At 39.4% G+C, this 18146-nt stretch overlaps 1 protein-coding gene across 3 annotated transcripts in view; it reads right to left on the bottom strand.

Moving 5' to 3' along the window:
* The window catches only part of LOC149237607 (DNA gyrase subunit B, chloroplastic/mitochondrial-like), a 356836-nt gene that overhangs the window by 75797 nt on the left and 262893 nt on the right, over nucleotides 1–18146 (bottom strand). For all 3 annotated transcript variants that reach the window (XM_089372706.1, XM_089372705.1, XM_089372708.1), the window contains one exon: nucleotides 7079–7146. In XM_089372706.1, the coding sequence (XP_089228832.1) occupies nucleotides 7079–7146 (68 nt within the window). The remainder of the gene's footprint in view (nucleotides 1–7078; nucleotides 7147–18146) is intronic.

The following is an 18146-nucleotide window of genomic DNA, read 5'->3' as shown; positions in this document are numbered from 1 at the left end:
CAAATCAAATGACTTCATTCTGCAAAAAGAACAATAAATAGATTGGGACCTCGAATTACCTTGTATGGAAGAAGAGAATTGATCTAATTCTCATGGAGAATGATGTTACTGAATATGTAAAGGGCTCAGTCAAAGGAAGTCAAATTCGGCCTCCTTAACTGGTCATAGTAGTCAAAAGTCATCCAAACAGCAGTCAAACTTGGTCAACTGAAGTCAACTTCTTTGTTGAAACAGGCCTGCAGTCAACACAATTCAAAGTGCCCAAAAATTCTCGGCTTCTATGCCAAACAGTACGGCCTGCCAAAAACGAAATTTTCCCACAAAAATCACAGTCAAAGGATGAGTCAAAGTGCTTGGTCAATGTTAGTCAAACCTTGCAACAGCTCTGAAATTTTGGACCTGTAATCTGCCCAGGAAATTCGTCCTCCTTGCCACACATGTGAGAGAAAAGGTATGCCCAATAGTTGTACGAACCAATTAGAGAAGGAGAGAGAAGAATGTGTGAGTGAGTGAGGTGCCAAATGAGGTTGGAGGTCACTCTTATTTATACAAGTCGTTGAGGGTGAAGTGACATGTCTCTTGGGCTTCATGAGCCTACATGATGATGTGGTCAACCTTGATAATTTGCACATGTGTGGGCATAAATTCAAAAGAGGAATTCAATGCAATCATCATCTCCATCAAATGAGAAGTCCAAAGTGGAATTTGGCGCTAGTTGCCAATTTTAGCATTCCCTATCAACTAGGGAGAATTCCACCTGCCAATCCATCCATCATCATCCATCATCATGCCATCCTGTCGTCATGAACCATCTTTGTATCCCGTCTCAACTCTGTTGAACACTAATATAGATAATGAAGAAGAATCGAACAAGAGTAAGTCACAAGACCTTACCACTTTCCACTGGCAAAAGTCAGTCCAAGGATAGAACCCCAATAAAACTTGATCCCAAATCAAGTTGTTAAACACCATGCATTATAGACATAGGGACTACGGTATTCCAATATGCATCCATCTGTAGTGTTATGGTCCCTATCCACTTTTCTCAACTCATTGGCCAGATGAGAGGTACTTCCCATGAGTCCCGGACTACATGGGTAGGATATATGTTGGGGCATCCACAGGAGAAGGTGTACCACTCATCCTGCTCATATGACATAGGAGATGGTGAACCATGCATCCTATGCATATATCATCGATCATAGGGGAGGGTGAACCACTCACCCTGTACACAACGCACCTATAGGGGCAAGTGAACCACTCACCCTACGGTCATTCATTGCTCCAAGAAGTACCCCAAGACCCCCAAGAGCTCCCAGAGCTCAATGTCCAAACTCAAGCAAGACACTCATGGGAGGGTCCTTCTACGACTCCAAATCTCTCTCGGAAGGCTAAGAATTTGACCTTCCCCAAGGGCTTTGTGAGGATGTCAACAACCTGTTCATTGGTCCTGATGTGTTGAAGCCTTATTTCTCCACGTTGTACCATATCTCAGATAAAGTGGCACCCGATATCAATGTACTTGGAGCGATCATGGAACATGGGATTCTCTGAAAGGTGAATCCCACTTTGGTTGTTGCAATCAATCACGATGTTATCCAACATGTGCTCAAATAACTCACTGAAGAGCTTTCTCAACCAAACAACTTCACAACATGCCATACTAGCTGCAATATATTCGGCCTCGGTAATGCTTAGAGCAACCAACTTCTGCTTCCTATTCATCCATGAAATCGAAGCAGACCCCAATGAGAAGCAACATCCTGACGTGCTCTTTCGATCAACCACAATGCTAGCCCAGTCAGCATCAATATATCCATGTAGCCTCAAATTCTTGGTAGTGTATCCCAGGGGATAGCTAATTGTGCCACGGAGATATCTTAAGAGATTCTTAGCAACAATCCAATGTACTTGATGAGGCTACACCATAAATTGACTCAATGTATTCACACTGACACATATGTCCGGACAGGAGTTTACCAAGAACATCAGGGCCCCCACAAGTTGTTGATACTCGAAAGGTTTGCCAGTTCGAGCCCAGCAACACTTCCATGTAGCTTCTTGAAGTTGAGTTCCATCGAAGTAGACACAGATTTGCAATCCACCATCCCACATCTCTCTAGTAGCTTCACAATGTATTTTCCTTGAGAAAGGAAAATCTCGCCTGGCTTTTGCTAGACCTCCAGGCCTAGGAAGTAGTGAATCAGTCTTAGTTCCTTCATCTCAAACTCAAAAGTCAACTCCATCTTGCATTGAAAAATGAGAGGGTCTGCCCTAGTCAGAAAGAGATCATCAACATAAAGGACCAAAATGAGGGGCATGTCCTTTTCAACCTTGAAGTATAGGTTAGGATCAACATAGCTCCTTGCAAATCCAAGCTTCATAAGATAGTTATCAATCCTCTCATACCAAGCCCTAGAGGCTTGCTTCAACCCATAGAGGGCTTTCTTCAACCTGCATACATGTATCATTCAATTGTGTACTTCAAACCCCTGAGGTTGTTACAAGTAGACTTCCTCCTTAAGCGAACCATGCAAAAAAGCAGTGTTAACGTTCATTTGATGTAGGCTCCATCCCTAAGTGGCAATTGATGCAAATATCTCGTCATAGTCCACTCCTTCCTTTTAAGAGAAGCTTTGAGCAACGGACCTAGTCTTATATTTTTTAGCACTCCCATCAATGTTGTGTTTAATTTTTTATAGCCATTTTGAGATGACCACGGACTTGCCCTTAGTTCTAGGCACCACGTCCCAGACATCATTCTTCATGATAGATTCATATTCTTCATTCATTGCATCCTTCCAGACTTGGTGCTTTATAGCTTCTTCGAACATGCATGGTTCAGCGTGAACAAACTCATAACAGCCAAGTACCCTTGATACCTATTCGACTTCTTACTTTTGCGAAATGTCCCTCTTGGAGCAGTATGTTTTTCAGCATCCTCGAGAGTATCTTTGAGCCACAAAGGTCTTTTCCTTGAGGCAGAGGGATCACGAGGAGGTGGATCAATGGGATCCATTGGGCCTTCAACATCGGTCATAAGCTCATCCGATGGAGGTTCATCTTGTTTTTCTGCAACATCATCATCATCCTTCCTTGGGAGGGGAGGACTATGGCTTTAACAAGGGCAGTATCTTCATCAAAGGTGACATCACAGCTTACTTCCACATCTCTTTGACCAAGCACATAGATTATATACGCCTTTGAATTTTCACTATAGCCAACAAATATACCTTTCTTCCCAGAGCCTTCCAACTTGTTTCTTTTCTCTTTAGGCACATGAAAATACACGGGACAACCAAATATTCTAAAATGAGAAATATCAGGTTTATTACTAGTGAAAACCTCCTCGGGTGTCTTGAAATACAATGCTTAGTGCGAGCTCCTATTTTGAACGTACACGACAATGTTGGGAGCTTCTCCCCATAGAAAGCCTCCTCGGGTGTCTTGCAATCCAATGCTTGATGCGGGCTCCTATTTTGAACATACACAGCAATGTTGGCGGCTTCTCCCCATAAGAACTTCGGTAGACCTTCATCATGGAGCATGGCATGGGTGGCTTGCATGATTGTTCGATTCTTCCTTTCACAACTCCATTTTTATCAGGAGTGTATGGAATAGTTGTCTCCCTCTTAATGCCAGCCTATCTGCAAAAGTCATTGAATTCATTTGACTCATATTCAGTTCCATTGTCGGTCCTCAATATCTTGATCTTCTTTTCCGTTTGATTTTCCACCAATGCTTTGAAAGAACGGAACCAATTGAACACTTCATCCTTCTTCTTTAAGAAATAGATACATGTTTTGAGTGAGAAGTCATCTACAAAGATTGCATAATATAAGTATCCTCCCAACAATGTTACAAGCAACATACCAAATAGATCGGAATGGACCAATTTAAGAATATTTGTAGTCTTGCTTTCACCAGAAGGGAATGGTCCCCTTGTAAGTTTCCCAACTACACAACCCTGACAAACACCTTCATGGTTCATATTGAATTTGGGCATACATGTAACCATCTTCCTTACCCCAATTAAGGCTTTGTAATGTAAGTGAGCAAATCTCCAATGCCATAATTCACATTGTAGAGAAGTAAGCTCCCAAAGGACTTCATCCAACTTGATAGAGACCATCTAACCTAAATCCAAGAGTAAATTCATATTTAGGGTTTCTTTGCCAAATTCATACCTTTCCATCAATGGTCAAAGCACCTCTTCTTCATCTCGGCCAAAGGTTGTCAAACTCGGCCTTCTTAGCTAGTCAAGGTCAGCCCAAAACAGTCCCAAAACAATCAGTCAAAATTGGTCAAAGTTTGCACTTTTTTGCTATGGTCAATGTGCTGGTCACCCAACCCAGAAAATCTTGGTTCCTATGCCAATAAATGTGGCCTGCTAAGACAGAAATTCTCCCTGAAAATCGAAGTCAAAAGGTGTCAAGAAAGTCAAAGTCAACATTGGTCAAACGCTGCATCAGGTCTGAAATTGGTCCTCTTTTAGCCACACATGTGAGAAGAAGAGTTGCCCAATGAGTTGTACAAACCAATCATATGAGGAGAGAGAAGAATGAGTTGAGTTGATGAGGTACCAAATGAGGTTCAAGGTCACTCTTATTTATATAAATCCATGTGGGCATAAAGACACGTCTTTTAGGCTTCATGAGCTTACATGATGGTGTAGTCGACCTTGACAATTTATACATGTGTGCGATTTACTATAAAAACACATTTCTCCTTGTCCAAATTTAGTGATCTTTAGGTCGATTTTGGTCCTCTCGGAAAGAGGAATTCAATGCAATAATTATCTCCATCAAATGAGTAGTCCAAAGTGGAATTTGGCCCTAGTTTTCAACTTTAACAGTATTCCATATATTATCCAATGCAAGGCATGTAATGAATGTTCCCATTGAATGAATGTCTTTGAATTCTTCATGAAACTTCATTATATCTTGAAGAGGGTAAATGTTTGAAATTGGTACATAGGGCATCGATTTCGAGCCTCCTTAGAAGACGTTTTATCTTATCTTAAGCATCTCAAGACTCCATTTCCAAAGGACTAGGCACTAGTCCAACGATTTCGGTGATCAAAATCCTCTTTCTCCATATTTTCTCCTCCTAAATTTCAGTCCCCTAAAAGTAGGGAGGAAATATAGGGCTTGTAGAGAAATTTTAGGGAGGTGATTTTTTCGCGAATTTGAGGGTCAAAGCATCAAGCTCAAGGTCTAGGCTACCTATGATCGAAGTTTGGTGGGCATCCACTCGAGTTTCATCCATAAAATCTCTTGCCCTAGGTGCTACTCCAAGAGGGAAAACCTAGGTCTTTCTCTGTCACCTCAGGGAGTTCTTTGCAGGTTGTATGAGCTCAATATTCATTGGAATAACTCACAACAAGCCTTTTCTTCTCTCGGGACTTGACCTTGTGAATACATATTACCATCGAGAAACCTCAAAACCCTAGGTCTTGTACCTTCTTTTCTAGGGTTTTTCTTAGAGAGTGGTTTGCTTCTTTGAAGCCTCGTACCTTTATTGAGCCTCTCTTTGAATGAGCTCTAGCTCCATCACCTTGAACCTTCAAACCTAGAATATCTATTATAGGTGATCACAATCATACCAAGACTCCTCCCATCAGTGAAAGTCTGTAAAGGGCAGGGTACCTTGTTGTGCTGACAGTGGGTCATTGTCCTATTGTTGTCACTTAGTTGTGTAGTTGTCCCATACGTTTTCCCCCATTAGGGCCCTGCTAGATTGTGTGGATATAGGTCCAACCCATTTCAGGGCCACACCAATCCAGTTGAGGGTTGCAACTTGGAAAAGGCGGGTTCTATACAAACCAGCCTTAAATTGCCGAACTGGCTGATTCCATACGTTTGCAACTGAGGCACTTAAAAAATCAAATGTGTATAATAGAAAATAATAAAATGTTAAAACTGAAGGCCAAAAATCTAGCCATTAATGGTCAGTATTAAATTCATAAATGTGAATATTGTTTGACATTCTCCTTTATCTTTCCTTTGTTTGGCATTTTCTTTATTCTTCTTTTTCTATCCTTCTACTTAAATTTTTCACAATAACATTAATTGTTTCAAGATGTTTGAGAATGGTACCAACCTCAATGGACTTCACATGGAGAAAGTATAATTATAGATCCCATTCAAAATTCAGCACACTTAACAATTTTCAATATCTATTAAGGTCAATCTAACCCTTCCTAGCTTCCCCACCTCTAGATCTTTGATCTAGAGTGCCTTGGTACTAGTTGGGTGGTCTTTTGAGAGGAATTTGATCATTGACCATGTACTTCTCTTCAAATTTTACAATCTGTATTTACAGGGCAGCATCCAAATTTGTAGTAAAACCCCACAACAACTGCTCTAAACTCAGAGATAACTTTAGAATTGGTTAGAAAAATTTATGTACACTCATTTTCACTACTTATATGTCATATCTTGTACAATTGAGGGTACCATTTTGTTGGTTTTAAGTTTCTGTTTCAGATTTACACACAGAAAACCAGTAGGGAGGCCAATAATTAACTCCTGCCCCTCACCATTTGACCCCAAAGAAGGCATTGGTCTTATCTTGGTTGATTGGAGTATTAGTTGGCAACCCTCCCTTAGCATTTCAGGGAAAGTTGGGTTTAAAGAGTGGGGGTTTCAGCCAAGGTGACAATGTGCCCCTATCCTCTGTCGCCCATTTTAGCAGGTTGCATAGACCTCTGCAGCCCTGCTAATCATATCAGTAACAGTGCCAAACATGTGTCCTAGCATGCCACACGTTCAACAAGCAGGATACTAACATGGAGCCCCCAAGAGATGTGCCCTGCTACTTGGGTAGTAAGGCTAAATGTTTGATTTGAAGTCAAGTAAACACTCCTTAATTGTTTTTTCTCCTTTAAAATCATTGATTTAATCCCTTAGCTCTATATTCAAAAGGAACAGTGAACTATATATATGGACTTATTAAATTGAATATACATTTAAAATTTGAATGGAAGATTTATTAAAGGCATTTCACCAAAGAATGTTTTCAAACATGTCAAGTACCAACAATCCAAGATCTGAGTATAAAGATTAAAAAGTATGACCTGAAATCGCCTATCTCGTCCTTGTTTTGCACTACCTCCTGCCGATTCTCCTTCCACTATAAAAATCTCTGGAAATTCAAGATATCACAAAAACATTATTATGTGAAAATATGAAAATTTGAAAGATCAATTAAGAGTAAGACTACCAAGCATTCATCTTAAATTGCTCTTTTGAATTTACTAATTTCACCACAACCGAAGTTGTCAACAAAGGACACAAGTACCATATATACATCTATCTTAATACAAATTGAGAGATACCTAGAACGATTTATTTTAAGGAAATTAAAAGGTTAACTCATAGCTAGGTTATGTGAAAACAAATAAAATGTGATACAAAGATAAGGGAAAGAATCATTGTTAAGAAGGATGTCCGCAGTGGTAAATCAAGTAAGCTTACTTCACAAAGTCACAGATTCAAACCCCACAAAAACATGCTATCATGTTAATGTAGCCAATTCTTGTGATATCTCTCATTCTTTAAGATTAGGTAGATTGTTCTAGGAAATGTTTCTCAATTGAAGAGGCCAAGTGCATGATTTAAGTTGTTTTGGCCCAACCAATACTCCTCAATAGTGGCATCTAAGTCAAAGGTAGAGCCAACTTTTAAACAAAGGACCATTTATCAACCAAAACAAATAGACAAAAACTTTGCTTGTTGAACCATTGTTGCAAGTGTCATTCAAGGTCATAATAATGGTATCACCTATCCAAACCAATCAACAACATTGCTAGAATGCTTGAAAAAACACATAAAGGATAGGACAAGCTACAAACTTAATAATGTGCAATAAAAGATCCATGAAATTTAAGAAAAAAATATGCATGTGCCTTGGTATTGTACCCATATGATAGCCATTGTCCCCTTTTCCCTCCCCTCTTTTTTTTATACAACCATATGTTATCATCATAGCAACACACTATCCATCACTCTGCTAGCAAGAAACCCACAGGGAAAGCAAAAGTAGGATTAGATGTCAATGTAAGATCAATATTAACTCATACCCATGTTGAAACACCATAATAGCTAACAACTGCTTAAAATAAAGAACAATCCATCTAACAACAGTCATACATGTTATTTGAATTAACTGGCTTCTCACCTAAATCTCCCAATTTTGAGTTGTTAATATTCAGAAAGTCAGTTATATAATTTTGACTAGGATATGACTATTACGTGCTTGACTAATAAGTATGTGAAAGAAACATTGGGTTTGGGAGCTCATGGTCTTAGTACAATATTCTTAGACACAGTGATGTACATAAACAGAAAATTTAGTCATACAGAAATAATTTGTCTTACAAATAATTTTGTTTCTTATTGACTATTACTTGTGATATTTATTTTTTATTCTTATTAGCTTTCTTTATGTTCTTTATCTTCTTCTCGTCAAGCAATCATCAAATCAAAAGCATGAAGAACAATGACACAAGAAGTAGGCACTCAGAGTCTCAGCCAAGGCTTAAACCTAGTGTTGCACGAACTGTCCCCCCCCCCAAGGATCTAGAGGCAAAACCACCATCGATCCTTCGGCGGAACGGCACATCCAATTTCACCTTTTGTTGGCGATTCCTAGAAATTTGGATCCATGGGGACCCGATCCACGGTTCCTGCTGCCTGATCCACAGATCTGGAAAGGATCATGTGCGGATCTGTGGAGGTTCGAGCATGTATCCACCATGGATCGCGAGCAGATCTGAGAGAACGTGGATGGTTCACACGGTTATGCAAGGCTTTTATTGTTTTTTCTTCGAATAGTTCACACGGTTCTCAACGCTCACCCTACATGTGCCAATGTAGCCCTCCAGAGGATTAGAGCCCCGTATAGGGAGACCAAACCCCAAATGGAAACCATTTGCAATCCTGGAAAAGATCCAATGCATACCCTAGCCTTCCAGTACAACAAGTCATTAGAGAAATCGAGTAAATGAGCTTACCTAATTATGGACCACATGTGGGGACTTCATAATGGCCTACCCTTCCACAATGGGCTTCAAGATGTGCCAATGTCTCCTAAACTTCAAATGGGTTGACCAAGCACCCTATTAGGTGGTCTCTACCTCTAAAGGGCATAATATAGTCAAGGTACATGCGTCAAAAGGTGGTGGCATGTGGTAGATAGGTGAATGAAATAGGGAATGAGAAGGGCAGCCTTGGGTCACATGCTAGGGTACAAGGGTAGCTAACAAGAGGGAAGCCCACACTTGAGTTTCTAATGTGTAGGAGGGAGCAATTGTGGTACATGAGGTGCCTTGGCCTCTATTTCTCCACCCTTCCTTTATGCCTTTTTCCTTTTCATGATTTTCCTTGATTAACTGTTTGGGGCTCAGGGGGTTAAAGCATGATGTATAAGATATAGCAATGAATTTCCCCCTTTAAGGTGGGGCGGTTCATCGCCCACCAGCGGTTGGGACAATCATGGGTTCCTATGTGATGAAGAAGGCTCTCATAGAACTTGTAGGAACCAAGGTGATGGTCATGATAATGGGGTACAGCTCATGTATTGGGTTTTTGCTCACGTGCTAGAATGTTTTTGTCCCGACCATCTTTTGCATTTTGTGGTACTTTTCCTGTTGAATGTGGCCATATATATGCTTTTAACTTTCTTTTTAGCTGCATCAACCTCTGGGCTTCATTCCAGGCCATGACCCAATGTGTGGACAAGGAGAAGGGGCAAGTTGACCCTATGCGGACCCAATGGAGCAATGTGAACCCAGGCGGGAAAAATGATGGATGGGGTAATAATGAGTGGAAAGAGGGTAATCGAGGTTTCCTGTGAAATACCATGCCTGAAACCAAATGGTCAGTAAAAGAAATCCCACGGGACTAGAATCCAAGGTTAATTCCTAGAAGGGGTCTAGGGGAAAAAAGCACAGACCTAGCCCATTCTTTCCGCCGAATCCCCCCATTAATTCATGCCTAGAAGTGTCCATGATAAGCAAACTACAATACTCAATTTCAAAAATACAAGGCATACCTTTAGATTCGAGAGGCCCGCCTTCAAACATACGATCATGGCATATCGGCAAGGGACAACATGACTGGCTCAAGTGATGGAGAAAATGGCACAATGAACTAGCCGATGGCTGTAAGGGGCTATTGGCTTCCGATTGAGGACCATCTTCGAGAAACAAATTCTCCTAAGGATATTACCCATAAAAGGGTGGGTAACAGGTATAATTTAAGCTATTTGGCTAAATTATTTTATTACAAATCGTTTGGTCTATACTAGATCATATTGTGTCACAGAATTGGATAATTATTTTGAGGGTCTATAACGAATGTGTATTCCCCCTTTGAAGTTTGAATTATTTGTAATATCTGATGTAAAAAATATTTGAGTGCATGGTCCTTCATATTTAGACACCATGGCTAAAGTATTTGAGAGTGGAAAAAATATTAATCCCCTCTTGTGTCAATTAAATAATTTTTCTGGCTAAACTAAAATTAAATCGTAAGCCAGAAAAATAATTAATTTAGAGTCAAAAATAATTATAGAGAAATTAAAATTTCTCCAAGTGGAAAATAATCAAAAAATCGTGGGTCAAAGAAAAGTCAAATTTTGGAGGTCCCCCACCAAGGAAAAAATGGATATTTTAAGAAAAATTAAGCCCTTGGACCTTGGTGGTTAAGTCAAAGTCAAATTTTTGAGGAAATTAATCCAAAATATTAATTTTTGGATTAATAAAAAATGGGTTTTAAGTGAAATTCGAAATTTTCCTCAAAATAAATATTTTTGACAGCAGAGATTAAAAGATGATCAAATTATTATCAACAGTCGAGATTATTTTGATGGGGATCAAGCCAACTAGTCGTTATTTTCCACTTGGAGGATTTCTCTATAAATAGAAGCCATTTTGCTTCTCATAGCATGATGATCTTGGGTTATTTTTTAGATGATGTAAATTTGTAATACTGGTATTGAGCCATTGCTCTGCTGGGAACGTTTAATATCATAATAGAAAGACTTTGAGGTTCAGTTCATGGTGTTCTTGTTCCATTGATCTTGTGTACGTGCTAGTTATGTGTTAATCCTATATTGTGTTGAATTGTTATATCATTCATTATTTCATTTGTCGGTGATAAGACATTCTATTGGTAAAATTAACTTTTATCTTAGGTAATATGATTCAAGTACACTAGCCCTTGGGCTCCAAGTTCACAGAATTTGTGAAAGAGCCAACTATCTTTGGGTTCTAGGATTTTTATATGGTATTCTAACTTTGCAAAAAGGTGTGTGGCCAATATTCCAATCTTTCAAAAAACAAAATTATCCACTGCTATGGTTCAAGATTTATTTCTCAAAAATTAAATTTTCAAGCATTGTATATTTGTAAATACTTGGTAAATAATTTTGTAGAATAATTTTGTAAATTATTCCTAACCCTTGTTCTACAACAATTCGGGTTTTATGGTTTTTCAAATTTTTGTATATATTTGGTTCTGGGAAAATTTTTATTTTATTTGTGCAAGTAAATTCTCAAGCTATATCAAAATTTTGTGAGCATTTCTCTCACCCAAGTGAGACGTCTAGCCCTTTTGGAAGAAATCGTTGGGGTTTTGAGGCAAATCTAGGTCTATGAAGGCAAGATCTAGCCTCCAGTTACCCTCCAAGCTCAAAGCACAAGCATGAAGGGAAGTTGCTAGCACTCAAAGACGAATATTCAGCATTTTGGGGTGATTTGTGAAGATCTGGGTCAAATTTTTCATTTTGCAAGTGATTCGAAATATTTTTAGGCCTTCTAGGCCAAGAGAAGCCCTCTCATACCCCTGTAGCAACCTCCTCTGCCCTTCGTGTTGAATCACAAGTGTAACTCGGCCTTCTAGGCCTTGTCGTGGCCTCTTTGGCCCTTGTCGTTAACCCAAAAGGGTTGTTAACCCTTATCGCAGGTCTCCCAAGGCCTTAGGCTCCTCTTCGCTCACCTTATCCTCCCTCTGTGAGCAGTCTCCCTCTCCATGTGAGCCTCCTCTCTCCTCTGTTGCCTTCCTTTCCCCTCTTGGCAACCCTAGTCACCCTTGCAGCAACCTCTAGTAGTGTCTCCTTAAGTGTTGTGGTCCCTTTTCTGCCCTAGCCTAGACCTACAAGGCCTCTCCCTCAAGTCGTTGCCTTCTCCCTTTTAGAAAATCAAAAAGGCAGAAAGATTTTCTTATATTGATAATTACTTGTGATATACTTATGTTCTTTATTATGTTCTTCTTTTATCTTCTTTTCATCAAGCAATTATGAAAGCAAAAACATGAAGATCAAGGACACTATATGCAGGCACTCAACCAGGGCTAAAACCCTTTTATAGGGGAAAACCCAATCAGAACTCTTCCTTCAATAGATTCAAATCAAGATGGCATAGACCAACACCCTAGACCAACAGACCTTGCTCCACCAAGTCAAGCTTCCAGTGTGAAACAACAACTTTCAATATTCTCCTTTTGTTCAGCAGTTATAGCCCAGCAACAACCTAGAAATTTCGACACCAACTTCTTCAGACTTTCGGACCTACCTGCACTTCTGAAATTTTCGGCCTGCCTGCACTTTTCAGTCTCCCTACACTTCTCGGCCTGCGTACACTTCTTGGCCTGCCTACACTTCTGAAATTCAATTTTTCTTATACTTCTGAAATTTCGCCTTGCCTTTATATAGGTGTTTTTGCCCCTCAATTAGGCTGACTTGTCCTTATTTGAGGCTGACTTGGTGGAGGAGGCCTAAAAGACCTAATTTACATTAAAATAAATTTATTTTTTAACAAATGAAGCCCAAGAAGGGTCTTTTACATTATGACATGGACAAGGACACTTGACATAAACCCTACCATCCTACAATGGAGGTGTTGACCTATAAAAAAATTGACCCGAGCATGAAACCCATGCTTTAATAAGTCTATTTCTTAAATAATAAAAAATCATTTTTCTTTTATTTGATAAATAAATTACATCATGACTCAAATACAATTATGAAGACCGACACTAGTTACATTCTTCAACACTCCTAGCCCCTAGGCCTCATTCTAGCCCTAGTGTTCCCTCTTTTAGCCCCATTTTACCCTCATTTGCTTCACTTCTATCTCTGATTTGATGAATTTTGGATTTTTGTCACTAAAACTTTGTGGTTGCAGAGATATTTAAGAGATTTTTGAGCTAACAATTGTGGTTGTGGGAGGTCAACTCATTGGAAAATATTTGGGCAAGCAAACTAGCCATCCTCAAGGCCTAAAGGCCCATTGGTTTGCCTCCTAAAGCCTTATATTCCTCACTGTTTTACTTACAGCCTCTGATCATTTTGTTTACAGTGGTAAAAAAATACATGAAAATGACAACAAACTAACTAATAAATCACTATAACACATTGACAAGTCATTTACATCTATTGAGTAATCACTGTTTGGCATATATTTCAAGTTTTTGATGACTGTCACATTAGTTTAAACTTTAAAGGCATCATAAAGTCTCATCATATATCACAGTGGCATATGAAAAGGTCCTAAACTCATTGAGCATTCATCTCTTGATTTCCCTTGCATCATTGTTTATAGTCTTGTGTTGGCAAAGTGGTTTAATTAGGCTGTCTATCTAGTTCTCCCGTGGCTGCTTCATTTGCATTCTTGCATACATTATCCTCTTGCATTCATAAGCATCTCACTGTTTGCATTTTTTTCTTAAGTGCTCTCATTTAACCAAGATAAAGAGATAAGTGTTGGACTGATTTGACATATTTGGCATAAGATTAACTCACTTCTGTCATAAAGTTTATTCCTCTAATGTCATTTGAGCATAAATTGCATAAGGGTTCTTAAAAATTGATTAAAGCTCTATTGTGGAAAGGATTGTTGGCATTGGTAACGTTTGATTGTTAAGGAAAATTGACTATTGGTTTAGTGGTTACATTGTTTCCTAATAAGAGATCTAACATGTTGTCTCTTGTGAGCTTCATAAATCTAAAAGAACCATAATCTTGCAATTGTGTAATTCACTCCTAAAAGCACTTGAGTTCCATCTTGAATAATAGTAATCTCAAGAGTTGAATATCTTCTTTGAATGATTGATCTAAATTGGTTATTTAAAAGGAACATTGGATTTGGGCATCTTCACATTTATATTTATTTTGCAATCACTTGTTTCTTTACATTAGCATTGGAGATCTAATTGATATACATGGTATCTAATTGGCATTGCTAATGGTATTAAAAGGGCATTTGATCATTTAAATTGTTTCTCTTGAGAAATTGTCTATTGAGTGCCTCGGGTAATTGTTCTAAGTGACATTGAGGATAACTGCTCTCTCTTATTGCCATCATTGTCATTGGACCCATTGTTCATGGTTAAATTGAATATCTATTGTGGATGATAAGATATCTAATTTTATCTTTGGCATATTGGTAATGTGTTGGTTATAATCTTGAAGAAGAATTGATCTTATCTTGTTTATCATTTGAGCAATTTGCCTATTGGTTATATTGGTTATATTTTTTGGCACCGTTGAATTTGAGCACTTTCTCTTGTGGATGAGTTTATCATTCATTTACTGTTAAGTACTTTGTTGTCATAGCTAAAGATCAATTGAAACTAAGTAGTTAAGGGACATGAAACAATCTCACCCTAAGAAGCACTCAATCATCTTGCATTTGCATCCTAAGAATAGTTTTACATTAACTAATGAACCTCCAAGCCTAAGCTTGGTTGATAGAAAGATAGGGCTACCCTTCATCTTGTAGCTTGTGAAGGATAGACCCTCTCTACTGGTTAACATAATGGCCTTACAGTCGTCAGAGCCACAGTCTCTGCAGTGCCGAAGGCACCGAGTAGTTAGATTTCAAGAGGATGTATCGTTAACCAAGCCATTGCTTGCTTTACCTTGACTTCTCTCTACAACCTACTTTAGAGACTAGCCTCAAAACAGTGGAAGATTAAGGAATACATTTAGCTAGGCATATAATTAAAATATACCAAGATTTTTTGCATCTCAGCTAGATTATAAGATTTGCATAACATATAGGATAGCAAAGCATCTCGGGGCAGCAATTGTTCATCTGCTCATTTGCTACTTAATCGATATAAAGCAAGTAGTTGACTCCATGAGGCACTAGTCTCACACAATAATCTAATCTAATCTCTAAAACTTGCTAAATCAACCAAGTGGCTACGCCATTCAGTTGTGTCTCTCGGATTTGTTGGTTGCCAACAAATCTCGCATTTTCACATTTCATAGGGACTACCCCCCATAGCCTATTGTTGGGAGACAGCTAGAACAGAAAGGGGGCAAGGATCAGACTGGCAGCCCCCACCCTGAGTTGTTGTTGCACCGTGCCTGTACAATTTGAGCGACAACAAGACTCTAACTGAAAGGGACTCGAAGTCGCACATGGAGGTTGGCGACAAGAGTCAGATAGTTGTTAGAGAGTCAGGAGTTGTTCCATTCAGGACGGAGTGAGGTGGGTTGTTACAAGTTCAAGATGTACTATGGGTACCGAACCTCAAGTATAGCATGTTCTTTGTCTCCGTGATGGAGGCGAAGTGGTTTGAGGTGATATTCCAAGATGGGAAAGCGAAACTTTGGCCCAAAAGCTCTAACTTTGTTGGAGCTATCAATGGAGTTAGGGAGCATGGTCTATATCGACTAACAGGAAAGCCTACAGATCAATGGAAGAAGTAGGTTCCTAAGACTCGAAGGCAGTCAAGTTTGAGCAGGAGTATGCAAGTTTAGAGGGAGAATCTGCAACCCAAGAAGAGTGCATAGTCAATGGGGAGTAAGCAGACTTCTACAACTAGCAAGAAGGAACTATGGAAAGGCCTGAAGACATTTCAGGAGAAGAAGAAATGGGAAGCTTCTGGAGGCAGGGATACTACCGAAGATAGTGTGGTTCATTCAAGGTATGTTGCAGTGGTGAACGCTAGAGATTGGGCTAGTGTCGCTGACAATGATGAGATACTTCCAAGCAGTGGAAGTACCTCCCTCACTAAGAGGAAGTGTTGAGCTGTGTAGCTTGGGAGGTACTCCCACAACCCCTGTGGTGTTGAATTTGTGTGTAGTTGAGCCACATAAATGGAGCTTTCTGGGCAGTGTACCCAAGTGGTGGGTTTTGTACCCAAAGTTGTGGGCGTAAGACCAAGGTGGAAATTAATTGTTTAATCATTGAAAGCATGAGGGGCACCCTTGAAGGGCTAAGGGGCACCTAGGGCTTCAATGTTATGGTGAAAGACAAATGAAAGGAATTTTGTTTCTTAAGATAGCACGGTTTCCATCTGTAGGCTCATGTCATCTTGGCCTACAAGACATGACCCTTGGGCTTCAATGTTAGCCCCTAAGGTCATTATAAGAAGAAGAGGATTCAAGCTCATTTGTCACATCCACAAGTCCAATTTCATCAAGAGAAGAAGCACAAGAAGACCGCAGATCACAAAAGGAGTTGAGTTAGCAAGGAGAGAAGGACGCATTTACTTTCTAGTCTTATGTTCTGGTTGGCTGAGTTTGGGAGGTCTGTACATCAGGTTTTGGGCATATTTTTGTTATGTTTTTGTAGTAAACTTCTATGTCAAGGCCGATTTAAAAGTTTGTGACTGAAGGAGGGTCGATACCCCTTGCCGGTGTTGAAGACAAGGTTGAGTAAGGGTCAAGTCCCCTTAAGGATCAGAGCAGGTGTTTGCAAGGTTGTGAGGGAGGATGATCGCATGGTTTTTGTGACTGAGGTGGCCGCAAGGTCTGCGGTGATTGTTAGTATCCTATAATCATAGTAGTCAAAAAACAAGTTTTATCTTTCAAATTTTGACAAATGTATAAAGGTTTGGCTATGATCTTGTAGAAGATCAAGCTATGGGTCTTAGTTTGGAATAAAATTTTCATTATTCAATGTAAATATGTCAAAGTGTGTGAAGAGTCATGAAAATAGTCATTGATGTCTTGAAGAGGTTGAGTTAAGTAGATCTAGTGTCATGTTTCAATCAAAAGTTCATGAGTGAGGTCATGTTGTCATGTCTTGTCATCATGGGCATAGATTTGTAGGGTCCCTTGGGTCAATTAGAGTGTCAAATCATGATCATTCATGACATCATCATCAGTACAATGGTCAGGAGGACAACGCTGCGCTTCTGCCAAGTGTTGCGCTTTCATCATTCAAGTTCAAAATCATAACCATCGCCCATCAAATCTGCATTCAGCCACCTTGGGAGTTCAAATGCATGGTTAATCTTCAAAAACTCCTCAGAGCCCTCTCATTTCTCCATCGAAAGCTCGCTATATGGTAATTAGAGGTCGCTGCACAAAGGTGGCTAGGGGGTGTTGCACTCACACAAAGGCGTTACGTTTCTTTCAAAACGGTGATCAAATTCTTTATCCAGGTGCAAATTCTTGTTTTGGTTGAAGCCTTTGTTTTGCATGACATTCAAAATTACTTCCGTGTGCTCAAGAAATGCTTAGAAAGTCTGCAAATCTCTAAATTTCTTGCTCGTTGCATTTTCTGCAATTTCATTGCGCTTTGCCTTTTCGCTACGTTTTTTATGTTTTTATCCTCATCAAACGTCCAAATTCTTCTCTGCAACCTTCATATGGAAGTTTACCATGCCATTCAAATAAATTAAAGCCTCTTACCTAGTTTTCGTTTTCCTCAGAGGTCAAGAAGTTTTTTTCCTTCATGCGCTGTGCTTCTGGCACTACACCTATTTTTCTAAATTCTACCACTGGAACTAAGCAAGCAATAGTTGCTTTTTGGGGTTTTGAGAGGTGATTCGTTTCATAGGGTCTTTCACAATCAATTGTCACACAACCCTACTTTGGAGCTCCTTTTCATCATTGCCATCCTACTTGCTGCTTAAAATAAACCTACACTGAGATTGCATTTCTAGAAACCCTGCAGTATACCTCTACTGTGAAAAAACATGTCAACTGCAGAGAGAGAGACATAACAGAGTTACCATTGTTAGATTTGAATCCCAAGACCTCACCTTGATCAATTCAAACCCTACAAGTAGAGTTGCCTTAGAGTAGGATGAAATGGCTAGGAAATAGATGATTGGTCTTTTGGACATGTATCATCCAGCAATGGACAATGTCAAATATATGTTGAAGAGGTCCCTTCCTGT

The sequence above is a fragment of the Pinus tabuliformis genome, chromosome 8 (genome assembly GCF_031772625.1).
Source record: "Pinus tabuliformis cultivar Carrire ecotype Pingquan chromosome 8, CPIR1, whole genome shotgun sequence".
NCBI lineage: Eukaryota > Viridiplantae > Streptophyta > Pinopsida > Pinales > Pinaceae > Pinus > Pinus tabuliformis.
This window is presented reverse-complemented; position numbering and strand designations above follow the sequence as displayed.